At 35.3% G+C, this 25,816-nt stretch overlaps 1 protein-coding gene and 1 pseudogene across 3 annotated transcripts in view; both read left to right on the top strand.

The window, feature by feature from the left end:
* Positions 1-25,326, top strand: part of LOC481834 (cysteine-rich secretory protein 2) — a 67,572-nt gene extending 42,246 nt beyond the window's left edge. For all 3 annotated transcript variants that reach the window (XM_038554290.1, XM_038554291.1, XM_038554292.1), the window contains exons 3-9: positions 7,722-7,792; positions 10,666-10,782; positions 12,723-12,810; positions 17,818-17,963; positions 18,380-18,477; positions 20,459-20,547; positions 24,657-25,326. In XM_038554290.1, the coding sequence (XP_038410218.1) occupies positions 7,722-7,792; positions 10,666-10,782; positions 12,723-12,810; positions 17,818-17,963; positions 18,380-18,477; positions 20,459-20,547; positions 24,657-24,784 (737 nt within the window). In that variant the 3' untranslated portion in view covers positions 24,785-25,326. The remainder of the gene's footprint in view (positions 1-7,721; positions 7,793-10,665; positions 10,783-12,722; positions 12,811-17,817; positions 17,964-18,379; positions 18,478-20,458; positions 20,548-24,656) is intronic.
* LOC119876855 lies at positions 10,913-12,678 on the top strand (annotated as a pseudogene).
* Positions 25,327-25,816: the final 490 nt, after the last annotated feature.

The raw sequence follows: 25,816 nt of genomic DNA, 5'->3' as shown, positions 1-25,816 counted from the left end.
ACGTTGTTAATAACTTTTATTGAGAGTAATGAGCTTAACTTTCGTACTCTTTTTAAACTAAGAAAGTAACATGTAGCTCTACTATTCCAAACACAGCAAATTTAATATTCAAATTAAATTTTACTTTTCATTCTAAAATAAGTAATATAATTTCCATATCTATGATTTTGGAAACAATTACACAAGATCTTCCTTTAATAGAAAAATGAAAAACTAAGCATATGTGTCATGTATTCCATATTAATAATTTTACTAATATTCACATTTGTGGATATGTGTTGATACAGGCATTATTAAAATAAGGATCAGAAGCTATTTCTAATAATTTTAAATCTATTGAAACAAAACTATAGCACTGACCTACAGGTAAAAAAACTTCATTAGCAATTATCAGCATAACATACAATTTCCCTCATGAAATTCACTCAAATCAAAAAGAAAGCAAAAGACTCAGAAGTTTTCTGATCATAAGTTAATTTACACAAGGCAGCTACATTTTTTAAGCCTATATTTACATGAAGATTTGAATATAATATCTGCTGTATTTTATATAAGGAAGCAATTGCCAAAAAGAACTTTTTTTTTTTTGCAAATAAGAAATGATACCTAATGACAATATGTAAGGAGTTATTTACCCTGCAGAGGGAAGATTTTACTTTCAAAATATTTTGTTAGTGTTCTCCTCTACAGCTAGTTGCTATCCAGGGAGCTTAGGGAGGATTTACACTGCTGCCAGAGAAGATCTGGATTTTTGTCTTTTGCCAGTTAAACCAAAACCTACATCTGCCTATATGACTCACCCTCTAGGAGGAGCATCAAGGGAAATTAAACCAATGAAGATTTGCAAATCCAGGAACCACTCCATAATGTTGAGTGGTAAGATCAGCTGGTGCCCCTGAACTGAGTTCAGATTTGTAAGAGAAAGAGGTAAATTAGGAGGAAGAGTGTCAGACCTCTAAAGTAATGTCTAAATCAGATACTGTTAATAATTCCAGTAATTTCTTTTAATAAATTCAAGTAAGGGCAGTAAATCATACGTGGAAATGGGAAAACAAAAAACAAAAAACCTTGCTTTTGAGAACTGTCAAGGTGGCTCCTATTATTTAGGTATCTTTACAGATTCCCTAGATGAGAAGTCTAGAAGTTTGGCAAACTTTGTTCAGAGTCATGGGCTGCTTTCTATAGTACAGACAAATGGATGAGATGAAAGAAACTGACCAGAAGGAAGATTAAATATGACGTCAAAAGTTTGAAAAGATTGTATCAAATACTTTTCTGTGCTGATTGGTATGTAGACGTGTCCATACCCATAACGCACACATGATACACATTTGTGTTGATGCTTTTATTTTTTATTTTTAGATTTTATTTTTAGATAGATTTTATCTATCTATCATCTATCTATCTATCATCTATCTATCTATCTATCTATCTATCTATCTATCATCTATCTATCATGTGTTTATTTGGAGGGAGGGAGAGCAGAAGGAGGGGCAGAATGAGAGGGACAGACTCTAAAGCAGACTCTGAGCTGAGTACAGAGCCCAATTTGGGGCTGGATCCACCACCCTGAGATCATGACCCCAGCCAATTTAAAAAGTAGAACATTTAATTGACTGAGCCACCCAAAAGCCCCTGTATTGATTCTTTTAATGGTATTTTTTCTGGTCTAATTCTTTGAAACATTTCCATCCCCTTCTTCCAGGAGTTAAGGCTTTGAGGCCAAACTGTCTGGACTTATCCGCAGGTTCTCCTTCTGCATGCAAACATATGGCATTTTATTATTAAATATCTGATCCTGAGACTGGAAATCTGTAAACTGGGGTATTGAATAATATGTACTCTTTAGAATGTTGGGAGTTTTAATGAGCCCATAAAGAGCGACACAGTCCTTTACACAAAACACAAGATCACCATAGGATAGCATTATTATATAGCTCACTTAGAGGCACAGGGATATGGCTCTGAAAACTTGCATGTAAAGCATTTCATCTATTTATAAATTTAATCTCTATTCATCTTTATGGGTAATGCTTAAGAAGGATCTGGTGTTTATTTTCTCCATATAGCAAAGGAATTTCCCCCAAATCAAATGCTAGACAATCTGCTCTTCCTATAATGCTCTTTTATGCTACCTTGTTTGGTCTGTCTCTTAAATTTTCTATTCACTTTCATTGACCCATTTTTTTCATTCCTAATATAACATCCACATTTTTGTCAACACAAGTTTGAAGTCTATTTTATTAACTAATATGAAAATATACCCCAATTAATCATTCTTATAAAAGGTATATTCAGTTATTCATGGGCCAATCAGAATTTTTATTAGAGTTATAATTTTCACATTAATTTATTTAGGATTGATATCTTTATTATATTAACACATACCATTGCACACACACACACATGCATACATACTAGAGGTTCTAAGAGAATTAATTCTCCTCAGATTTTCTCACTATCTTTTCGCTTCTATCATTTTTCCAGAGTTTATATCAAGGTGCTAATAAAAAACCTGCCTATTTTGACAGCATGACTGGAACAGAAGCCTACAAGCTTACCTTTTAAATGGACACTTTTATGAATTCCCCTCTTAGGAACTAAATAAATTCTCCTTAGTTTAGAATTTGAAAATCCTTACTTCCATAGAATGGATTTTCAGGCAAGGTATGCCTGTATAATTTTTGTAAATATATGTTTTTCATTAATTAAGAAGAAGTGGTATCCTGTCTTTAGAGAAAACAACTCATTTATCTTTTTAAGTGAGTGTTTCAAACTTAGTGGTGGTCCTAAAATAAATGTAAAGAAGCAATAAGATGCTATAACTTAATTGTATATATGTAAATTTATGCTTCAGAAAGGCACAATCTGCGCTGCTATCTATAATCAGTAGTAAATTATCAACACTTAGAATCGTAAATCTTTGAAATCCCTTTGACTTTTCTCTAGTCATACTTATGAGAAATTACTGATCTCTTGAAAAAGGGAAAGTTATGAATGACAGAGGAGAAAATCTTATCAAAGGAGAGACTTGGTGACAGCATGTGGCAAAATAACTCTCTTAAGGGAAATGATTTAGAAGGAATCTAAGGTTTGTTCCTAAGGAAATCGCAGAGGAGATGTATAACGACACACGTTTAGAAATTATCTACATGCAAGTAAGTGACAGGAAGAGGCAGTTACTTTCCTAATTCTTCCTGATGTTTTCTGTGTGACTCTACCAAATGGAAGTGCAAATAAAATATATCCTATCTGCACCTGCTATTTAGGGAGGCCCTGGGGGTGAGACCTGAGGTGGAAATGAATGTATTGGTCTTCCAGTTGATAATAGGTTTTTATCATATTTACTGTATCTGAAATACTTAACTTCCAGAGCTCTGTTTTATGCCAGATTCTTCCCTGTCCTTCTACAAAAGTCCAAGAATATGCCAAAGCAAAAGAAAATAAAAGTTTACATTTTGCACACATGGGAAAGTACAGCCAGTTCACACTGTGGGCACTAGAATGATGGGCTCCCCTAACAAAATGCTAAGATTGAGGGCGGGCAGGAATCCTGTCTCGTTAACTTGACCATTCTCAAAAATATCTAGCATACTATCATGGGTAAAGTATGTAAAACCTGATGGATGTCTATCTATTAAAGGAAATTGATTGCTGCTGACTTGCAAAAAAGGGAGGATCGTTTTTTTCTCTTTTGCTCTTACATTTTCTAGGAGGCCCACTTGAGGCCACAACAGAAGGATGTGCATGCTCAAGGACACTAGTGTATCAGAGTCCCCTGGAGACTTTGTAAGCTCCTGTCTTTCTGTCACTGAGCAAATATAGAGTGAGCCATCTTTACACGCAATGCAGTTACAGAAAAAAGTCAAATGCAAAGAAATTAAGGGAAATAAAACCATGAACATGAATCAGAAAAATTTAATAAAATCAGATTTTATTCGGTGGGCTTTGAATGTTCCTACCCAGAGACAAGCCTCTGAGTTTCTTTGGGGAAAGGGACTTAGAAAGCTTCATATTCTTAAGTGATGTATCTAAAATCCAGGTTAAGGACTAACATCATCAGAGGCATAAGGGGCATATGATCAAAGAATAATGAAGTTATTAATGAGAAGCCCATCCTGACTAGAGTTATGGGAGAAAAGATTACCCTAATGAATTCTGTACCAGGTTGGGTTCTTCAGGTCACAAAATCTGAGACACAGAAGTTAAAGAAAACATTTGGGATCAATTCTGTAGGAAGGAAGGGGAGAGAAGCAAAATTACTCCAAGGTAGAAGTGAAGTTGTAATGTAGTCTTATGGGAGGCTTCAGCCAATCAACTGAAGTGCCTGCAAGCTGAGAGATTTCTGCGGGCAACACTCCCTGCTAAGGGCACAGGCATCCCACTTGATAATACAAATAGTCATGTTAATGCTAAGACAGGATGTCTTAATGTATGTTTTTTTTTCTATTTTCAAATTGCTCTAACAGCACTTACCTCATTCACAAGAACTGTATGACGTGATCCTATGTCACTAGTGTAACCTGATAAAGATTTCCAATTTCATATAGCTAGTTAAAGATGAGCTGCGGAAAACAGAATTAAGGACAACACCCAGGCTTCTTAACAGCCTATAGTGCACTCTTCCTGTTCTCACAGTACCAGGTGTCAATTTTCAGTGTTCAGATTTGCCCAATACAGGGCCAGGCATCTCTAAGAAACAAAAATAGCTTTTTTGGACCCTAACTTTATATGTTTGCTTTATACAGAATTAAGTTAATTTTTCTTTCCATATTTTTTCTTTTCTGTCTTCAATTTTTCATTTTATTATCCCATCTCTTCTGCTGTTCTACCTAAACATTACAGTATAAACAAAACCTCTTATTAGTGTTATAAGTAATATTATAATGCTCTAAACAAGTTTAAATTTCCAAAATAGTGTAGAAACATCTGCATAATTTGTATCTTTTGTAGAACCCTTATAGGAAATGTTTCCAATTTTGTGATTTTCATCCCAATTATTTCCCTTCCTATTCTATTTACTAAATGGACAAAAATATCTCATTTAAATGCCAAAAAAGTTCTCCATTATTTCACCAAACTTACATATACACAGGGTATCATATCAATATTTTCAATACCATAAAATATTTGAGCTTTCTAAGTTTGATGAGTTTTATTTTATATTTGAGGAACAACAGAAAAAGATTGACTTTATTGTTCAGATTGCGTTAATTTTTTCCCTAATTTTCTAAAATGTGCTTAGTAATCCACCAGCTGTTTAACAGTCACAAAAAGATTTATAGTAATGCATGCCTTTTTTTGTCAAGGCAGAAAATTCATTAGATGCTTTCATTCTTACCTGGAACTCCATGCCCCAAGAAGAATATACAGTTTAGTGGGAAATGGATATTGATGTTAAGAGAAATCTTGGGTTCTGGCCTAGCCATACACTACCTAGAAATGATACCATCAGGAAGTCAATTTAATACCTCTGTGCATCTGTTCTTCTTTTATGTGATCAACATAATGTTTAAACTATTAGCTACACCAGGTTGCAAAAGGCAACTAATAGGTTTGACAAAGTCAGAGGCACTTTCCCAAGACTTAATAATCTTTCTGCAAAAAAAGGCTTTTTCTTTTTTCTAAGTACTGTAATTACAGTAATACAGCGTCATTATAGAAAATGCAGAAAAGGATGTCTCACCAGATGAAGATAAACTCATCTCTTGCATTTCCATTTAATCTCGTTTGTTCTTTCCCTGTCTTTTTGTCTGATGGTTAACTTTGTGGGAGAAGGGGATGAGGTCCTTTTTCTGTTACTGTCCTCCAGGAGAACAATAACATAGTATCTCAGATCTCCCTACACATCAAGGTTGTCAATATCACAATGCAATAAAATTTCTTCTGTTACCTTATCTTAAATATGACCGCAAATATATGACATAGTTTTTGTCATCTATAGGTAGCTCTAGAAGATTTCAAATTACTACATTTTATGAACCTTCAGACTCATTAAAAAATAACCTAACCTTCAGGGCAGCCTGGGTGGCTCAGTGGTTTAGTGCCGCTTTCAGCCCAGGGCTTGATCATAGATACCAAGAATCGAGTTCCACGTCAGGCTCCCTGCATGAGGCCTGCTTCTCCCTCTGCCTGTGTCTCTGCTTCTCTCTCTACCTCTGCGTCTCTCATGAATAAATAAATAAAATCTTTTAAAAAAAATTTTCTAAAAAATAACCTAACCTTCAAATATCAACTATTGGAATGTGTGTGGCACTGCTTGGGCTACCGTAACAAAATACCACAGACTGGGTGGTGTGAACAACAGAAATTTATTTTTCTCACTGTTCTGAGGGTTCAAAGTCTGAGGCCAAGGTACAGGATAGTCAGTTTCTGGTGAGACTTCTCTTTTTGGCTTGCAGACAGCCACCTTCTCACTGTATTCTCACATGGCATCTTCTTACCTGTATGGAGATGAGAGAGGGAAAGAGAGAGAGAGAGAGGACTCTCTGGTGTCTCTCTTTATATGTATGCTAATCCTATTGGAAAAGGGTTCATTCTTATGACCTCATTTAATCTTAATTACTTCCTTAGAAACCCAAATACAAATACAGCCACACTGGCAACTAGGGCTCCAACATATGAATTCTGGGAGGGCACAAACATTCATCCATAATGGAAGCCAAGGATTTCCCATATACTATTTTGTTAACTTTGAAGCATAAGCATTTTTTTGTTATAACACATTGGAGACATAATTGTTATGTCTAATACACTCTAACAAGAGGATATATTCTAATTTATCTGGACATTTTATCTCCCTATGATTGAGCATATAATAAATTATAATGATTTCCCCTTATAAATATTAATGTAATAAAATTGTATGTCTAAATCTTTTCCAGTTTTTATTTCCTCAGGATTTCAAGGAGTTAAATTAGTGAGGCAACGATGAGAATTTATTAAAAGTATTAATATGGATTGGGTGGGTTAATCTAATCTTGAAAGTGAGAAATCTACCTCCTGTTTTTAGATCCAGAAGGAGAATATTGCCTTTTTAAGGGGGATTTGAGGCATTGTAATAAAAGAAAAGGTTTGAATGGAAATGAATGAGGACATTGGCTGCATAGGTATAGTTGAAAGAGTAGTTGAAAGTATTAAAGAAAAGTACTAACTTCCCAATGGATTTATCTAGAGTTCTAAGAATGACAAGTATCTTATATGAGACAGACTCATAGCAGGAAAGAAATGACAAATGATAACTAATAATTTGAAAAGATCTTAATGACAGTATATTTAAAAGGATTAAGAAGGGTTTAGGGAAACCAGCAAGAACTAATATGGTAATACCCAAGTATTATTAGCATTTGGGAGCTATTACTTCTCCTGAATGGGCAATGTGGAGAAGCCATTTCCAGAACCAGAAACTAGCTACATAGACAAGAGTGTAGAACTAGGGTAAAATTGGGTAGTATATACTTAACATTTATAGGTGTATTTCAAAGGCTTCAATCAAGTACTTCCTTTTGTTCTGTGGATCTCCATTGGAAGGTTGCTTCTGGGTAAATCCATTATCATTCTACTGGCATCGTGTAACAAACCTTTTGTTATATAACTAATAAATTTGGAATAACTGAGATCATTACATTGTTATGTTTTGGTTTTTCTCTCTGTATTCCTCAGAAGTTCATACACTAAACAGTCCAATGCAGATCTTTGTTCCCTTCATTTTGTTTTCCCAGCAATGGCCTTATTCTTGGAGTTGCTGTTCCTGGCTGTTGTGTTGCTTCCATTCTTTCCTGCAAATGGACAGGTATGGTAGAAGCTGAAAATATTTTTAGAACATGTGGAGCAACCTTGGGGAATAGAAAGATATTAGATCAATTTTCAAAAGTGAAAAGGAAGACACAGGTACATCACAAAGTACTCTTTGGTTGCTGAAGTACTTAAAACAAGTCTAAGGCATGGTGACCAATATTATAGCCTCTGGCCACATGAGGGTGTTGAATACTGGAAATATAGATGGTTGGAACTGAGATCTGCATAAATACATAGCAGAATTCAAGAGTTGGTGAAGAAAGAAGGTAAAATATTTCATTAATTTTAGTATTGATTGCATGATGAAAACATATTTTTAATCTGTCAGATAAGTATATTATAAATATCAATTTAATCTGTTTCTTTCTTTTTTTGAAGTGGCCACCCAGAAATTAAAATTACATTTGATGCTATAATTATATTTCTTTTGACAGCAATGCTTTACACGTTTAAAAGCTAATGAAACTCTTCCTGTTTAAAGATCTTTCGTGATTTCCTTTTATTTAAATCAATATAATCCTCACAGAAAATTAACAATTTATTTATATAATCTCAAATTTATATTACCTCAAATGCTTCACATACATCACCACATTTATTTTCATAGTCATTATGTAAGAATAATTATACCTATTTTTTAAATTAAAAAAAAGAAACTTTAGTAAAGATCTTAAATATTTGGATTTTTCATGTTTTACAATTATTATATAAAGGATAAAATGTTCTAATTATTTCTAATATGCTGTTATGCTGTTTCACTTTAATAATCTTAAGAACAGAATCAGGGATCCCTGGGTGGCTCAGCGGTTTGGCGCCTGCCTTTGGCCCAGGGCGCAATCCTGGAGTCCAGGGATCGAGTCCCACGTCAGGCTCCTGGCATGGAGCCTGCTTCTCCCTCCTCCTGTGTCTCTGCCTCTCTCTCTCTCTGTCTATGATAAATAAATAAATAAATCTTTAAAAAAAAAAAGAACAGAATCAATTAATCCCTTAAAAGTTTGGTGGGTAGGTGCCTATATAAGGTGTCTATCTTCTGATCAGAAAAACTCTGAATGTGAAGTTTGGTCAATGCAGTCTGTTTCTACATTCTTCTTTAACTGAGAAAACAAGATAACTAGCACTCCTCAGCCAGGGATCAGACACTAGTTCAAAACTCATGTGGCATTCAGAAATATAGTCATTATGTTACCATAATTAATTTTCAATCTGCAGATAATTTTTTCATCACCTAGGTCTTCATTCAAAAAGTTTGCTACCTTCTGAATCTCTTTTCTAAAGATTTTTTTTAAAGATTTTATTTATTTGAGAGAGGGCGAGAGACAGAGCGAGTACCAAGACTTTATTTAATAATTTTAGAGCGACAGGGCACATGCAGGAAAGGGCAAAGGGAGAGGGAGAAAGAATTGAAATAAATTCTTTAAGGGTAGATAGATACCTTATTATATCCATTTTATGCTCAACACTCTTCATATTCCCTGTAACCTAATAAAAGCTTTCTGGAAACTCATTTAAAAACAACAACAAAGACATGTCTTCAGTAGGATTTGTATCCACAAAGCAAGATAGTGTAAGAAGGAGGAAATAATGACTTTTTTCTCAGGGACCAAATTTTTGAAGTGTTTGGAAATGAAATTCTATTAAGCAGATTTTTGAAAGTCAATAGGAAACATCCAAGGATGTTATTTTATGCTTTATTATAAAGCAGAGGTGGGCCACGGCTAATATTTCACAGGCACATCCTTTCTAGCTTAGGATTTAGTAGCTGGGAATGTGCTAAACCTATGAATACAATGAAATTCACTATTGGTCTCTGTCCTTAGGAACATACAAGCAAGTGGGAGAAATAGGCACAAAAATAAATAGTGACAACAACAAACATGGTTAAACCTAAGTTTGCACTATTTGGAGAGCTTTGAGGAAATTCAGTATTGGAGGAAAAACAGAATAACTTACTCCAATGTATCAGGGAAAATCACCAAAGGGCCCTATCTGTTCAGAGTTAGACTTGAAACTCTTGCTCATACAACATAACAGCAATTTGTAATTTTAAGTCATCAAATATCTTAGACCTTGTGGGAACAATTACATACTGTTCTCTATCTCCACGCTAGACACCCTGGCCCCGCACACACACACACAGAGAATGATAAAATATACCAAAAATTTCAGCAGCTGATTTAATACTAAAAAGAAACAGACTCGGCAATGGCCCATTAATTGGATGACTTTGTTCCCTCTAAATGGCCTTGGAAATTTTTTAATATTGCAAAATTATCTTCTGAGTGACTCCATGAAATTAGATCATGATAAAATAGATTACAATATCTACCATAATAGGAAGAATAATTTTACTGGAGCATTGAATGCACTTTGAACCTGAACATTCCTTCCCTAACTACATTTTAAATACATTATTTCTCTAAATACAGACCATATCAGGTCAAGGTTTCCTTAAAACCTAAGATGAATTTGAGGCCCACTCTCATTCCACCTGCTGCAGCCTGTTCAAAAGTGAATGAATATGTTTTAATGTTTCTACTGCGTACTATTAAGATTATAAAATAATATCACTCATATGGCTAGAAAAAGCACAATTAGAGTTCTCTTGAAACTAGAAATTGGTATCTGTGGCCTCAGAGGAGATTTTAATTTGTCATGCCATGAATTTCATCCTCATTCTCCAAGCTTCAAATGACTTCTTTCGTATTTGTCATAGCTTTGGCTCAGGTTCATTGGCAATGCTTAACAACTAATATTGACTTGAACTGAATGCTTTTCAAAATGATCTTTGCTCTCTTGAATTCACTTATTCATTCTTAAATGCAATTTTAACAAATGTAGAAGGGTAACTTTAATGTTATTTCCCTTTAGGGTCCATCCTTTACTGCTTTGTTAACCACTCAAACGCAAGTCCAAAAGGAGATTGTAAATAAACACAATGAACTAAGGAAATCAGTCTCTCCACCTGCCAGCAACATGCTAAAGATGGTAAGAGGCAGTGATAAAGGCTAGTGTGTGAATCAGCAGTGATTAGAGCAGGGAGCTGGTAACTGGCATCTCTGAAGAACTTGTGCTTACAAGTTTTGTTTCTGTTTTACTATTTCATTTGAGCTGTGTAATGTGGGCAGAGCAGAAACTAATTTTCCTTATAATGGTTAAATAATTTGTCAAGGTTACAGGGCTATTAAGTTGGGAAGGCAAAATTAGAAGCCAAATCTTCGGACATCAAATATGAAGTCATTGCAATTTTGTTCACAATCTACCCTAGTCTAAAATAAAGGAGGCCCCGGCTCTGGGCTTGGAGTTTGTAAAAGATCGCCTCGTGATTCCGAGGTGCGGCTACGTTTAGGAGGCACGGAGAAAGCACACGGCCAAATAGACCCCTAAAGAAGACAAACCAGTAACAGACCATTTGTTTGTGACCATGAAGGCTGTGGCAAGGCCTCTGTCAGGGACTGCCATCTGAGCCGCCACATTCTGATTCACACTGGGGAAAAGCCATTTGTTCCTACAGCTAGTGGCTGCGATCAGAAATTCAACACAAAATCAAACATGGACAAACATTTTGGAACGCAAATACGAAAATCAACGAAAACAATATGTATGCACTTTTGAAGGTTGTAAGGAGGCCTTCGAGAAACACCAGCAGCTGAGAATCCATCAGTGCCAGCACACCAGCCAGCCGCTGTTCAGGTGTGCCCATGAAGGCGTGGGACACGCCTCACCTCACCCAGCAGGCCGAAGCGACTCGGGAAGGTCCACCAGGGCTATATGTGTCAAAAAGACAAATGCCCCTTTGTGGCCAAAACATGGACAGAGCTCCTAAAACATGTGAGAGAAACCCATAAAGGACATAAAATGTAAAGTATGCCAGAAGACACTTAAGTGCAAGGATTACCTTAAGCAGCACATGAAAACCCATGCCCCAGAAAGGGACGTGTCCCTTCTCTTGTGTCCAAGAGAAGGCTGAGGCAGAACCTCCACAACTGTGTTCAATCTCCAGAGCCACATCCTCTCTTTCCACGAGGAGAGGCGCCCATTCACCTGTGAACAGGAAGGCTGTGGCAAAACGTTTGCAATGAAACAAAGTCTCACTAGGCAGGCTGTTGTGCATGACCCTGACAAGAAGAAAATGAAGCTCAAAGTAAAACGATCTCGTGAAAAACAGAGTTTGGCCTCTCGTCTCAGTAGCTATATCCCTCCTAAAAAGAAGCAAGAACAAGGCTTACCTGTGCCTAAGAACGGAGAGACCTTAACTGTACCGAAGACAAGGTGCTCTCAACAGTTGCAATCCTTACCCTCAACTAAACCTCACATTGCTTTTTTTAAACGACACACACTAGCGAGCTATTTCCTCTCAGAACCACATTTTTCTTTACTAAACTCACTGATGCACATCTGAAAAATAAAATAAAATAATAAAATAAATAAAATAAAAAAGGAGGTCCCTCTCCCTCAAATCAGAGCCATGTAGGGTAAGTAATAGTCCACTTTCCAAGACACGATCCATAAAAGCTAGATATTTCCCATTTGAATGAAATGGTTTGCAAGTGGAATTGGGAATGATCTAGGTCAGTTTATTACTATTGAAGTATAATTTAAAGAGTTCACATATTGATAAATATTTAGTCTAGCACTATTTACTAAAAATCCTAGGTGTGGCTCCTGTGTTATTATAAATTGTCAGATATTGTATTCGATATTTCTCTCAATAGACACATCATTTATGAACTTCTCATGTGGAAAGTGGCACTGGAGCAGATAAACACACACAACTAACAAAAAGATCTTATCATACTAATGATAATTAATATATCCAGGGAAGTTTTAAAGTGATGTAAATTAAAGATTATAAAGATTAAGATTATAAAACATAAGTTTCACTGGAGTTGAATCTTCAAGTGTATTTTTTTTCTTGTGACATTTAGGAATGGAACAAAGAAGCAGCAGCAAATGCCCAAAAGTGGGCAAACAAGTGCACCTTAGAACATAGCCCAGCAAAGGACCGAGAAACCCGTATGTAAATGAGTAAATATTTGTTAATAAATGAACAAGTAAAATAATATTGGAAAGATCAAATAGAATTGTGGAACATTGTGGTATGTTGTAAGAAGACTTAGTGAATAAATGTTGCTTATATTGCTCTCTTAAAAAATCAAACTATCTGTAGAAGGAGAGAGAATTATAAGTATCATTTTGTCCTTGATTGTTTACATTATACAAATAATTTCTAAAGCAATACTTCATTCGTTCCTCTCAACCAGCTCATGAGTCAACAGGTCATTTATCATCATTTCTCCAGCTTCAAAGATTAAGGACATAGGAGAAATATCCTAGGAGCACATCCCAAAGTTGCATCATATACTGTAAAGTTAACCAAGCTTATTGATTTCTATTTTTTATTCTTTTATTTAAATTCAATTTGATTAACATATACTGTATTATTAGTTTCAGAGGCAGTATTCGGTGATTCATCAGTTGCATACTACACTAAGTGCTCACTACATCAAGTGCCCTCCTTAATGCCCATCACCGAGTTACCCCATCCCCCACTACCTTCTTTCCAGCAACCGTCAGTTTGTTTCCTATAGTTAAGAGTCTCTTATGCAATCTCTTGCCTCCCTGTCTGTTTTCCTCTTATTTTTCTTGTCCTTCTCCTATGTTTATCTGTTTTGTTTCTTAAATTCCACATATGATTGCAATGACATAGATGGGACTAGAGGATATTATGCTAAGTGAAATGTCAGTTAGAGATAGATAGGTTTATTGATTTCTAATCCACTGTCCTTTTTGCAGTACTGTGTAGCTGTTTGATGTTTGGATATCTCCTTATTTTGTATTCACATATATACTGAATCATGTGAATTGTTCCTGAATTTTGCTCTAAAAATACTTAAACTTTTAAAATCATGATGCGTATTTTGTGTATGTTCATTCAGTTTTTACTTTTTGATAATAGTCAAGTAGTTTGTATAGTCTGTGTACCTATAATGCATAGAATAATATATTACATGCAAAAAGCTGCAAAATTCTCAAGAATTATAAAAGCCTATGAGAGAAAACTTCTATGCATAAACTTTACATAAGATATTTATTTACTTTATCAGACATGATAGGCATACTCACTTTGACAGTAGTGAATTATTACCTGTAATTTCAGTAGAACTAACTATTGTTATTTATATTGTTGATGTTAACATTATAATGAAATTATGAAGAGCCATAACAGCATTCAGGAGGAGAAGATTAAAACAAATAGTCTTGAGATCAAATTATGTTAGATTCTTAGTTTCCTTCTTTCCATATTAAAGAAAATATCCAAGAATATTTTATACTCCCTTTAAGCAATATGTAGACGTTATATTTCAAACTACCAAAATGTAAATATTGAAAGCTTAAAAGATAGCAAATATTTCTGGGCTGCAAGGCATTCTGTTCTTCTTATTTTTTTTAATTAATTTTATTGTAGCAACAATGCTTTTTAAAAATTCTGTTGTAATAAGAATACTTAACACGAGACCTACACTCTTGACCAATTTTTAAATGTATTGTAAATATACAATATTGTTGACTATGGTGCAGTGTTGTACAGCAGATGTCTAGAATTGATTCACCTCGCTTACCAGAAATTTATTGATTAGTAGGTCCTCATTTCTCCTTCCCCTCATCCCCAGCCATTACATTGCACTCTTTGATTCTGTGAATTTGGCTATTTTAAGTATTTCATGTAAATGGACTCATGCAGTAATCTCTCTGTGACTGGCATATTTCCCTTAGCATCGTGTCCTCAAGGCTTATGTATGTTATCACACATTGCAAAACTTTTCTTTTTTTTATAATATGAATTATATTACTATATATATAGATATATAGATATATATCTCATCTTGTCATCCATTCATCTGTCCATGGGCATTTAAGTTGTTTCCAAATGTTGCCTATTGGGACTAGAGCTGCAATGAACATGAGGGTGCTAATATCTCTTCCAGATCCTTGAAGATCCTTTCAATTCTTTTGGATAAATGCTTAGAAGTGGTATTGCTGGATCATTTTGTAGTTCTACTTTCCTTTTTAAGGAACCTCTATACTGTCTTCCACAACAGCCATACTATTTTTTTCATTCTCATCAACAGTGTACATGATTCCAATTTCTCTACATCCTCACCATCACTTGTTGTCTTTTGTTTTTTTGGTAATAGACATTGCAACAGGTATAAGGTGATATCTCATCATGATTTTGATGTACATTTTTCTGATTTGATTAGAAATGTAATGATGTACATTGCTCTGATGATTAGTTTTAACATACCTGTTGGTCATCTGTATATCTTCTTTGGAAAAACACCTGTTCAAATCTTCTGCCAAATTTTTGAGCAGAAGACTTGAAGCATTTATCTAAAGAAGATATACAGGTGGCCAGCAGTGACATGAAAAGATGCTCAACATCACTCATCACTCAGGTAAATACTAATCAAAACTACAATGAGATATCACCACACACCTGTCAGGATGACTAAAATAAAAAATAAAAGAAACAACTGTTGGAGAGGCTGTGGAGAAAAACAACCCTCATGCACTGTTCATGGGAATGCAAACTGTTGCCACCACTGTGGAAGAGAGTATGGAGGTTCCTTCAAAACTTAAAAATAGAACTATCTTGCAATCCAGTAATTATGCTACTGGGTATTTACCCAAAAATCACAAAAACACTAATTCAAAGGGATACATATGCCTCTATGTTTATAGCAGCATTAATTATAATAGCCAAGTTATGGAAGCAACTCAAGTGTCCATTGATAGATAATGGATAAATATATGCATACCCACATGAACACATACATAATGCAATATTATTCAGCCGTAAAAAAGGAAATTTTGACATTCTCAGAGAGGCATATCAGAAATCAGTCTTCAGGGAAGCTCCTGGAAATTTTGTGGCACTCGATACCCAGACCAAATTTTTCCTGCCCCAGGGAGAAATAGGCAGCAGTGGCGTTAGTCCGATTGCTCTGTGCTGAGCTGGGGAGAGGAGCATTGGCATCTACCAATCCAAACCACCATCTCTGCTTTCACCCAAGGAGCCTGTGCAAAGCCCATCAGAGCTCCAAGATTGGCAAGACAGATGTCAGGTCTTTAGGCAGCCTTGGAGAAATTGGAGCATTGGGCACATCAATCAACTCTCTGCTTCCCCAGGAGGAAGCTGAGAACTAAGATTTTTCAATTACTTGCTCTGTGTTGAGCCAAGGGGAAGAAATATGGTACTTACCGCCAATGCCACCATCTCCATTCTGGTCCAGGGGGCTAGCCTCTGCCTGACTGTCAGAGTTGCAAGAAGCCAGAGAACTGGCAAGCTTCCTTACAGAAGGTTGGAACACTGGACACATGAACCAATTCTTTGCTTCCCCTGGGAGAAGCTGGGAGCTAGGGGACACCTTCCTGATCAGATGACAGGCACTGGGCTGAACGTAGGCATTCTAGCAAGAGGGTGTCCCCGTTTCCCTGCAGGGACAGTGAGTCTGGGTTCATATTCTCCCAGGGTACTTTTGGATTTCCCTCAAGGGCAAATTGTTCAGGAATTGTTGCTGGATCAGGGTGTTTGTTAGAGGAAGGAGAGTCCAGGGCTTCCTACTTCACCATCTTGCTGATGTCACTATCTGCAAGGCTCTTCTTTGCCTAATAAGATTTGGCCTTAGGACATTCTGATTTAGTGATTAAGAGAGGACCCAAAAGCTTTGAAATCTGCCATCTATCCTGATGTCAGTTGCCTCTTAATTGGAGCCCTTAGAGACTGCTTGTAGAACTTTTTTCCAAGTGCACACAAAATCATAATCATAAACACTTAGAAAGGATACGATATGTGCAAAATCTCTGGTGAAGGCAGTCAATAGGAAGAGAAAAAGAAGAAAAAGTTGGTCAGTGTCTTTTGCAAATTTACAGTACAAAGCTGAGAGCACAGGAGACATTACATATGTGAAGAATTTAGCATAAAAAAGAATGGAGGGTAATATGCTGAGTGAATTAAGTCAATTGGAGAAGGACAATCATCATATGGTTTCACTCACATGTGGAATATAAGAAATAGTGAAAGGGATTATAAGGGAAAGGAAGGAAAATGAGTGGGAAAAATTAGAGAGGGTGACAAAACATGAGAGATTCCTAACTCTGGGAAACGAATGAAGGGTAGTGTCAAGGGAGGCAGGCAGGGACATGGGGTAACAGGGGGATGGGCACTGAGGAGGGCACTTGATGGGATGAGCACTGGATGTTATACTACATGTTGGCAAATTGAACTTCAGTTAAAAAATTAAAAAAATTAAAAATAAAAAAGAATGTATCTCTGATACTCCAGAGGATTTTTAAAGCATAAGGTCCTCTTAACTTATTCCAAGTTTTGCATGTTGATGACAGCCTCAGCATGCTATATAGATCTGTCTTTTTTTTTTTTAAGATTTTATTTATTTATTCATGAGAGACATAGAGAGAGAGGCAGAGACACAGGCAGAGGGAGAAGCAGGCTCCATGCAGGGAGCCCGATATGGGATTCGGTCCTGGGACACCAGGATCATGCCCTGGGCCAAAGGCAGGCACTAAACCACTGAGCCACCCAGGGATCCCAAGATCTGTCATTTTCTTTTTTGAAAAGATTAATTTATTTATTTTAGAGAGAGAATGTGTGTGAGTAGGGGAAGGGGCAGACGGGGAGGGAGAGAGAGAGAATCCTCAAGCCGACTCTGGACTGAGTGGGCAGCCTGATGCAGGGCTCAATCAGCACCCTGAGATTATGAACTGAGCTGAAATCAAGAGTCAGCCTCTTAACCCACTAAGCCATCCAGGTGTACCAAGACAGGTATGTCTTCTATTCAGCTTTAGGGCTGAGAAATACAGAAGCCCTTTTATTATGTATTAACAGTTATGAGTATAGGCACTGTGTTTGAAGGGCAACATCTTTGTGTTCATATAGTTTATTTCTTTTGCCATTCCACGCATTATTTCTTTCCTCAAGGATGATCTGATTCTCTTTAGATACAAAATGTGGTGAGAATCTCTTTATGTCAAGTTACCCTGCTTCCTGGTCAGATGCAATCCAAAACTGGTATGAGGAGCACCATGATTTTGTCTATGGTGTAGGACCTAAGAGTTCTGATGCAGTTATTGGACATTACACCCAGGTAAGAGAAACAAATGAAAATACTTCTATCACAAATGCTTTAATATGAAAGCATCTCTGAATTATGACAAAGTCCAATGTTCAATTTGGGTAAGAGCTTGAATAGATAAAATAGTCCTGGCTGGTACTTCATCTAGAGCTGTCAATTTTTTTTTCCATAGCTGATGTAACACTTGGTAAGGAAGCATGTTCTGTACTTTTTCAGAATTAGAAATGGATAAAATAGTTAGTGGACATTAAAATTTAATATTTTAAAATTTGTGATTTGTTTCAATAATTGAGCTAATTATTTTTGAAGGGTACCTGGCTACAGACTATAATAGTAACATTTTTTTTTGGTTTTACATTTGCCACTATTTTTTAAATATTTTCCCTCTTATTTAATATATTCTCATATATTCCTTTCTGGATTTGTAGGTTGTTTGGTACTCTTCTTATCATGTTGGGTGTGGAATTGCCTATTGTCCCAATCAAGAGAGTCTAAAATACTACTATGTTTGCCAATATTGTCCTGCGTAAGTATATACCTTAGAAGGTAGTGCAATATCCCTAAATGTAATTTAATATTTGAAAATTCTTGTATAGTAAACAAACTAGAATATAAAACATAATTCAGTGAAGGGAAGGAATAAATCCTTTTTTCATTTTTAAAAATCATTGCGTAGTTCATATGCAATGTCACATTAGTTTTAGGTGTTTAACATAGTGACAGGTCTCTACTTTATGCTATGCTCACCACAAGGGTAGCTATCACCAGTCGCCATCCAATGCTTTTAGACCATTGACTATAGTCCCTGTGCTGTACTTTTTTATCCCCTTGACTCATTTATTCCATAACTGGAAGCCTGTATCTCCCACTCCCTTTCAACTCTTTTGCCCATCTTCCCATCCCTGCCCCTCTAGAAAACATCAGTTTGTTCTGGTACTTATCTGTTTCTGCTTTTTATTTTATTTTTTAGAATCCTCATGTAAGTAAAATCATATGGTATCTGTATTTCTCTGTCCAACTTATTTCACTTAGCATAATACCCTCTAGGTCCATCCAGAAGGAATAAATCTTTGGAAATGCTTTTAAGTTGAGATACATTCAAATTATCGTGGAAGAGACTGCATTCTCCATTCCAAGTACAAAATCTGAAGCTCTCTATCCTCAGTTACAAAATGACATCTTTTCTCTCAGTCACCTTTCCCTTGGGCTCATGGCTATCCATGAGCATGGGTATCCATGAGCATGGGTGCACATTTCCCTAGATTTGATAACATCAGTTCTCACTAACTTCACACTTTAGGATGTGACTGCTTGATGGATAAGCAAGGGATGGTAGTGGAGTGGCCAGTAGGGGATGGAAGATTGTGATTTCGGTTCTTCCTGTTAAGATATTCCTTGCCCTGCTTATCTAAAAAACCACCTACATTATTACCATAACAGATGATGGTAGACTGTAGGTAACCTGAGCATATGGATCTCCAGGGTGAGAGAGAAGTAGACCTCCAACGTCATTTTCCTGCAGGCACTTACTAGGGTTTAGTAGAAAGAATGGAAATTTCCTAGAATAGTGCATCCAAACTTACTGGTTGACTGTAAGAGAGGAGGATCTGGAGCCAGGCATCTGAAGTGAAAGTTGGAGTGAATGAGGAAAAGCAGTGGTGAGGGAGTTTCCAGAATATGTTTGTATGTATTCCACTCCAGGGGCTCACACATGGTTTGTTATATCCCATGCAGGGAATGAGATTCAGATACATTGCTTTGCGTTGTTGGTCCACCTCGTACAATTGAGACTGTCTTGAATAATAAATATCCATCAATGAGATGTAGGCTACTTACTAGAAGACTAATACACCTTAGCGATTAGTGTTAATAAAACCATTTTTTCTTACCTTCTCCTTTTTTGTAAACATTAAAAACCATACACTAAACCTCTAGAGATTCAAAAACCTTCCTAAGCTATCCTATCTCCCCAAAACACACACCAAAAACTATATTAAAATCAACCCCCCCATCTGAAGCCAAAATTATCCAGGGACTTTACCTTCCTTAGTTCATATTACAGAAATTGTTATATTTCTTAAATATAAAATTATATGTAACTAAGCATTTCCATACTGCAACCTTTTCTAAGGAACTTGTGCTGTCTTTCTAAGGGATATGTTTTATCACTAGCCAGCACCTTGGGGTACACTGCTTCAGCAATTTGACCAAGTCTTCTGGGGGAGAAAGAATGTTTTCATATTGAATGAAATACACTATGAAAATTTTAGACCCCATTCATTCCATTCAATTGGTCAGGTTGTGAAATTATGGTCAAAGAAGTTAGTGAATGTGAACTATTTTCTTTACATTGTTATCTGGTACATTTTGGGAACTTTAGTTTTTCAGCTATTTGACTTGATGGAAAACATTGATATTCAGTTATATGTGGTGATAGATGCTATCCTGGGAGCATAAGCTAAACTTAAAAATGAAAAAGGTTTGACATTCTGTATTTCAAATTTCAGTGGTAATCTTGTTAACAAGATGCATACTCCTTACCTAAAAGGAAAATCTTGTGCCAGCTGCAAATATCACTGTGACAAAGGACTCTGCAGTAAGTTTGAAGTCATTAATTTGTGTATATATGATAAAATGACCTGACTTCTTTTGTCCCTTCTGGGAACCTTTTATTTTTTTAATTCTTTATTTAAGTTCAATTTAATTAACATATACTTTATTATTAGTTTCAGGGGTAGAATTTAGTGATTCATCACTTACATATAATAACTAGTGCTCTTTATATCAAGTGCCCTCTTTAATGCCCATCACCCAATTATCCCTTCCCCCATCCACCTCCCCTCCAGCAACCCTCAGTTTGTTTCCTAGAATTCAGCATCTCTTATGGTTTGCCTTCCTCTCTGTTTTCATCTTATTTTATTTTTCCTTCCTTTCCTCTATGTTCATCTTTATCTATCCATTTGTTGATGGACATCTGGGATCTTTCCATTGTTTGGCTATTGTGGGCATTGCTGCTATAAACAGTGTGGTGCATGTGCCCCATCAATCAAATCACTATGTTTGTGTCCTTTGGATAAATACCTAGTAGTGCAATTGCTGGGTCATAAAGTAGCTCTATTTTTAACTTTTTGAGGAACCTCCATACTATTGCATCTTACCAACAATGTAGGAGGGTTCCTCTTTCTCTACATACTCAATATCCAATATCTGTTGTTTCTTGAGTTGTTAATTTTAGCCATTCTGACCTGTACTAGGTGGCATATCATTGCAGTTTTTATTGTATTTCCCTGATACTGAGTGATTAGGGCACTTCTTTTCATGTGTCTTTTGGCTATTTGTATGTCTTCTTCAAGAGAAATGTCAGTTCACATTTTCTGCTCATTTCTTAACTAAATATTTTGTTTTTTGTTTTTTTTTTTTTTTGGTGTTGAGTTTGATAAGTTCTTTATAGATTTTGGATACTAGCCTTTTATATGATAAGACATTTGCAAATATCTTTTCCCATTCTGTGGGTTGCCTTTTAGTTTTGTTGACTGTTTCCTTTGCTATGCAAAAGCTTTTTATCTTGATGAAGTTCCAATAGTTCCTTTTTGCTTTTATTTCTCTTGATTTTGGAGATGTATTTAGCAAGTAGTTGTGGCAGCCTAGATCAAAGAAATTGCTGCCTATGTTCTTTTCTAGGACATTGATGGATTCCTGTCTCACATTTAGTTCTTTCATCCATTTTGAGTTTATGTTTGTGTCTGGTATAAGAAAGTGGTCCAGCTTCATTTTTCCACATGTTGGCTCCCCAATTTTCCCAACACTATTTGTTGAAGAGACTGCCTTTTTTTCTTTGGATATTCTTTCCAGCTTTGTTGGAGATTAGTTGAGCATAGATTTGAGGGTCCATTTCTGGGTTCTCTATTCTGTTCCATTGATCAATATGTCTGTTTTGTGTCTGTACCCATAATGTCTTGATGATCACAGATTTGTAATAGAGCTTGAAGTCTGGGATTCTGATGCTTCCAGCTTTGTTTTTATTTTTCAACATTCCTTTAGCTATCGGGATCTTTTCTGGTTTCATACAAATTTTAGGATTATTGGTTCCAGCTCTGTGAACAATATTGATGGTAATTTGATAGGGATTTTATTGAAAGTATAGATTGCTTTGGGTAGTGTAGACATTTTAACAATATTTATTCTTCCAATCCATGAACATGGAATGTTTTTCCATTTCCTTGTGTCTTCTTCAATTTCCTTCATAAATGTTCTATAGTTTTCAAAGTATAGATCTTTAATCTCTTTAAGTTTATTCTTAGGTATTTTATGGCTTTTGGCCCAATTGTAAATTGGGATCAATTCTTTGATTTCTCTTTCTTCTACCTCATTGTTAGTATATAGAAATTCATCTGGCTTCCGTGCATTTTTATATCCTGCCACTTTGCTGAAATCCTATATCCATTCTAACAATTTTTTGGTGGAGTCTTTTTGGTTTTCTACATAGAGTATCGTCCGATGAACAGAGGATGCAAAAATTCTCACCAAGATACTAGCTAGTAGATAGTATATTACATAGTACATTAAAAGGATTATACATCACAACTGTGTGGGCTGTAAGGGTGGTTCAATATCTGCAAATCAATCAATGTGGTACACCATATTAATAAAAGAAAGGACAAAAACTATATGATCTTCTCAATAGATGCAGAAAAAGCATTTGACAAAATACCTTTTTTTTCTTGATTAAAAACTCTTCTGCAGTGTAAGAATAGAAGAAACATACCTTAGTATCATAAGAGCCATAGGCCCCTCTTTTTTTTAAGAATTAGGAAATCTTCTGATTGTTAACTAACTTAAGTAATGCCTTCATACAAAAGACAAGAGTAAAAGTATTCAAGAGAGGGTTTTTAATCAAAACTTTTATGCATTATCGATATATTATTTGCAATGAAAATCCTGTTACCACATGTAACCTAAAGAAACATCTACCATCAATGTATATTGGTGATTATGTTGGACTTGTTATATATTGGCATATCTAAAACTGTTTCTGTGGAAATAATTTATTGTAATTAAATATTTTTTCTACCAAAGTTAATGCAATTATATCAAAGTGACATTTTATAAAGAGAAAATATGTACAAAATATAAAGGTGTTAGACCACAGACACACTTCAGTTCAGACACCAAACATTCTTTATACACCAATGAGTTCATCGTTCTAAATTCTTCATTTTCCCCATAGTATAGTTAGAATAATCAAGTTTAATTTAATAACCACTAGCACTTGTGTTTGCTAGTAATTTTTACATACTTTTAAAATGTCAATCAAATATGTATGTAGCATTATTAGCTCACAGAAGTTTCAAAATTATTTTAGCAAAAGGATTAAATTCAGTGTCATATAATATCTCATGTTTAATCTTGTTATGGATATAAATACAAAGAGTTAGTATTTTTGTTTAGTTGAGATATGTTATTAAAATTATGAACAACACAGTTGACTGAGATTTTTACATTTCAAATGCATTCACTAGATTGAACTGTAGCATTCTTTCTGAGGTATTGTATAGCTCTAATTCAGTGTATTGATGATATCAAAGCTATACATTAATTAAAGAAGAAAATATTTACTCCTCTGCTGAATACTATTTGTTAAGGGGTTTGGAATTTACCCTGTTAGTAATAATCAATCAATTGAAAGATTTTTAAGTAGAAGAATGATGAGATTAGAATTGTGTTTTATAAAGATCTGGCAGTAGTATGGAGCAACAAGTAGATGGAAGCTGGCTCAGAGACTGTTGAAAACATGGGTTCAAAAAATAAATGGAAATGGAGTTTTTACTACATTAGGACAAAATAAATGAAAAGAAATAGTAATGAGTGATAGGGATAGGAACGTAGTAGAAAAAACAGTGTTTTTTACTTGCACTTGTTGAGTGCTAATAAAAAGTAGAGAGCAGTGAGTTCATGTTGATTCCCAGTTCCTGGTTTGAATTATTTAGTTAGGACTTTCATTTGTCTGATATTAGGGGAATTGAGTTGGGAGTTGGGGAGAAACTCCAAAGAAATGCCAAGCCTGTAGGTAGAATAATGAATTTAGTTTGAGAGTTATTGTGTTTGTGTCCACTGAGGGACTTCAAAGTAGAAATGTCTGATAATAATTGTGAAATTCTCTCCTGTTTTTACATCCACATATTCTCATAATGATTTCTTACTCTTGAAAGAAAGGTTAGTGACACTAAAGTCTAGATAGAGCAACAGTGTCTAATATAACTTTTTGCAATGATGGGAATGTTCAAGATTTGCTCTGTCCTGATAAAATAGCCCCCATATTGGTTATTGAGCACTTGGAATGTACCACCAATGAGCTGAAAATTTATTTTTTAATGTTATGTAATTTTAATTAATTTAAGTTTAAATTTAAACAACCATATGGTTAAAGGCTATAATTTTGGACAGTGTAATTGTAGAGAGATTCATTGAAATGTATTTCCTTTTCTGAGGGAGGAAAATAGGTCAATTCATTTTAGAAACATCCCAAAAAGCTCAAATTTTAGAAGAAGTAATGGATTAATGTGTCCCTTTGCATCAACCATAATGTAATGATACCAACATGTTTGCTCAATAGTTTTCTCCCCACTTACATTGAATTTATTGTTTGTGTTGCTGCTATGGAGGAAAACGATAATGAACTGACTAATTTTTTTGTTTTTATTACAGCCAATAGTTGTGAGTATGAAGATAATTATTCTAACTGTAAGGATTTGAAGACTACTCTTACCTGTAACCATTATTTTGTCAGTGATAATTGCAAGGCTGCCTGCAAATGTGAAAACAAAATTTATTAAATGCCCAATACAGACAAGGAGGGCTAAGTGTAGGAGGACCACGTCATTTCTATGCATTATCACAGATGTTGTAAGCATGTTAGCTACAAATTTGATTCCAAAGAATGAGTATTTTTCTCTTGGGTCTACTTTTTATTTTACAGAAATCTCTTTCATACAAAGCATTTAAAAATAGCATAATCTGGAATTATCTGTTTCTCATATAAAAGTCATGTGCAATAAGGAAATTCTGAGAAAGCATTACAGACTAGAAGGGACTAAGAAAACATGAGAACTAAATGAAATGTGGTCTCCTGGATCAGATCCTCAAACACAAAAAGCTCATTAGTAGAAAAAATAGTGAAGTCTGAATAGAGCCTGAATTGTTTTTGATAGTAAAATCCATTTCTTAGTCTTGACAAATGTACTAAGGTAATGCAAGATGATGACAATAGGGGAAATTAAAGCTGGGTGAAGGTATATGGGAATTCTCTGTACTATATTAGCAAAATTTCCATAAATCTAAAAATATTCCAAAATAAAAGATGCATTAAAAACAACAACACCTTTTTTTTTTTTGAATCTATAATGCTTGGAAAATTTTTCTCTTGATTATCTTATCTTTTTTAGATACCACTTCCCCACCCAGTGTCGTCAATTCCTCTATTCCATTGCTAAATGTTTGATTTTATTTTTCATGGAGCTTTCAGATAATACCAATGATTGAACTGTCACACTAGACTCACATCCTTATCCAAGTGTTAAAATTCACAAATTATTTCAAGGACAGAAATAGTCATAGGGAAAGCTGTGCTTTCCATCAATGCAGCTCCTGGATGCTATTTTTGCAGCACGTTTCTTAATCTCTAAAGTGAAAGACTTCTTAATTTGTCTACTTTCAAGCCATTCATAGACTTCTTGAGCATGAGCCTTGAGGAGTCTTACTCTTACTCTTAAACTGACCTGCAAGAAGTTGAATGATCTTATTTATACTCTCCTTGCTAATCTTACTTCATTCCATTCCCCTTTATTTCTATGCTCCAATAATGATCA

Source organism: Canis lupus, chromosome 12 (genome assembly GCF_011100685.1).
Source record: "Canis lupus familiaris isolate Mischka breed German Shepherd chromosome 12, alternate assembly UU_Cfam_GSD_1.0, whole genome shotgun sequence".
Taxonomy (NCBI): domain Eukaryota; kingdom Metazoa; phylum Chordata; class Mammalia; order Carnivora; family Canidae; genus Canis; species Canis lupus.
The sequence above is the reverse complement of the archived record's forward strand: the minus strand, read 5'-3'. Positions and strand labels throughout refer to the sequence as shown.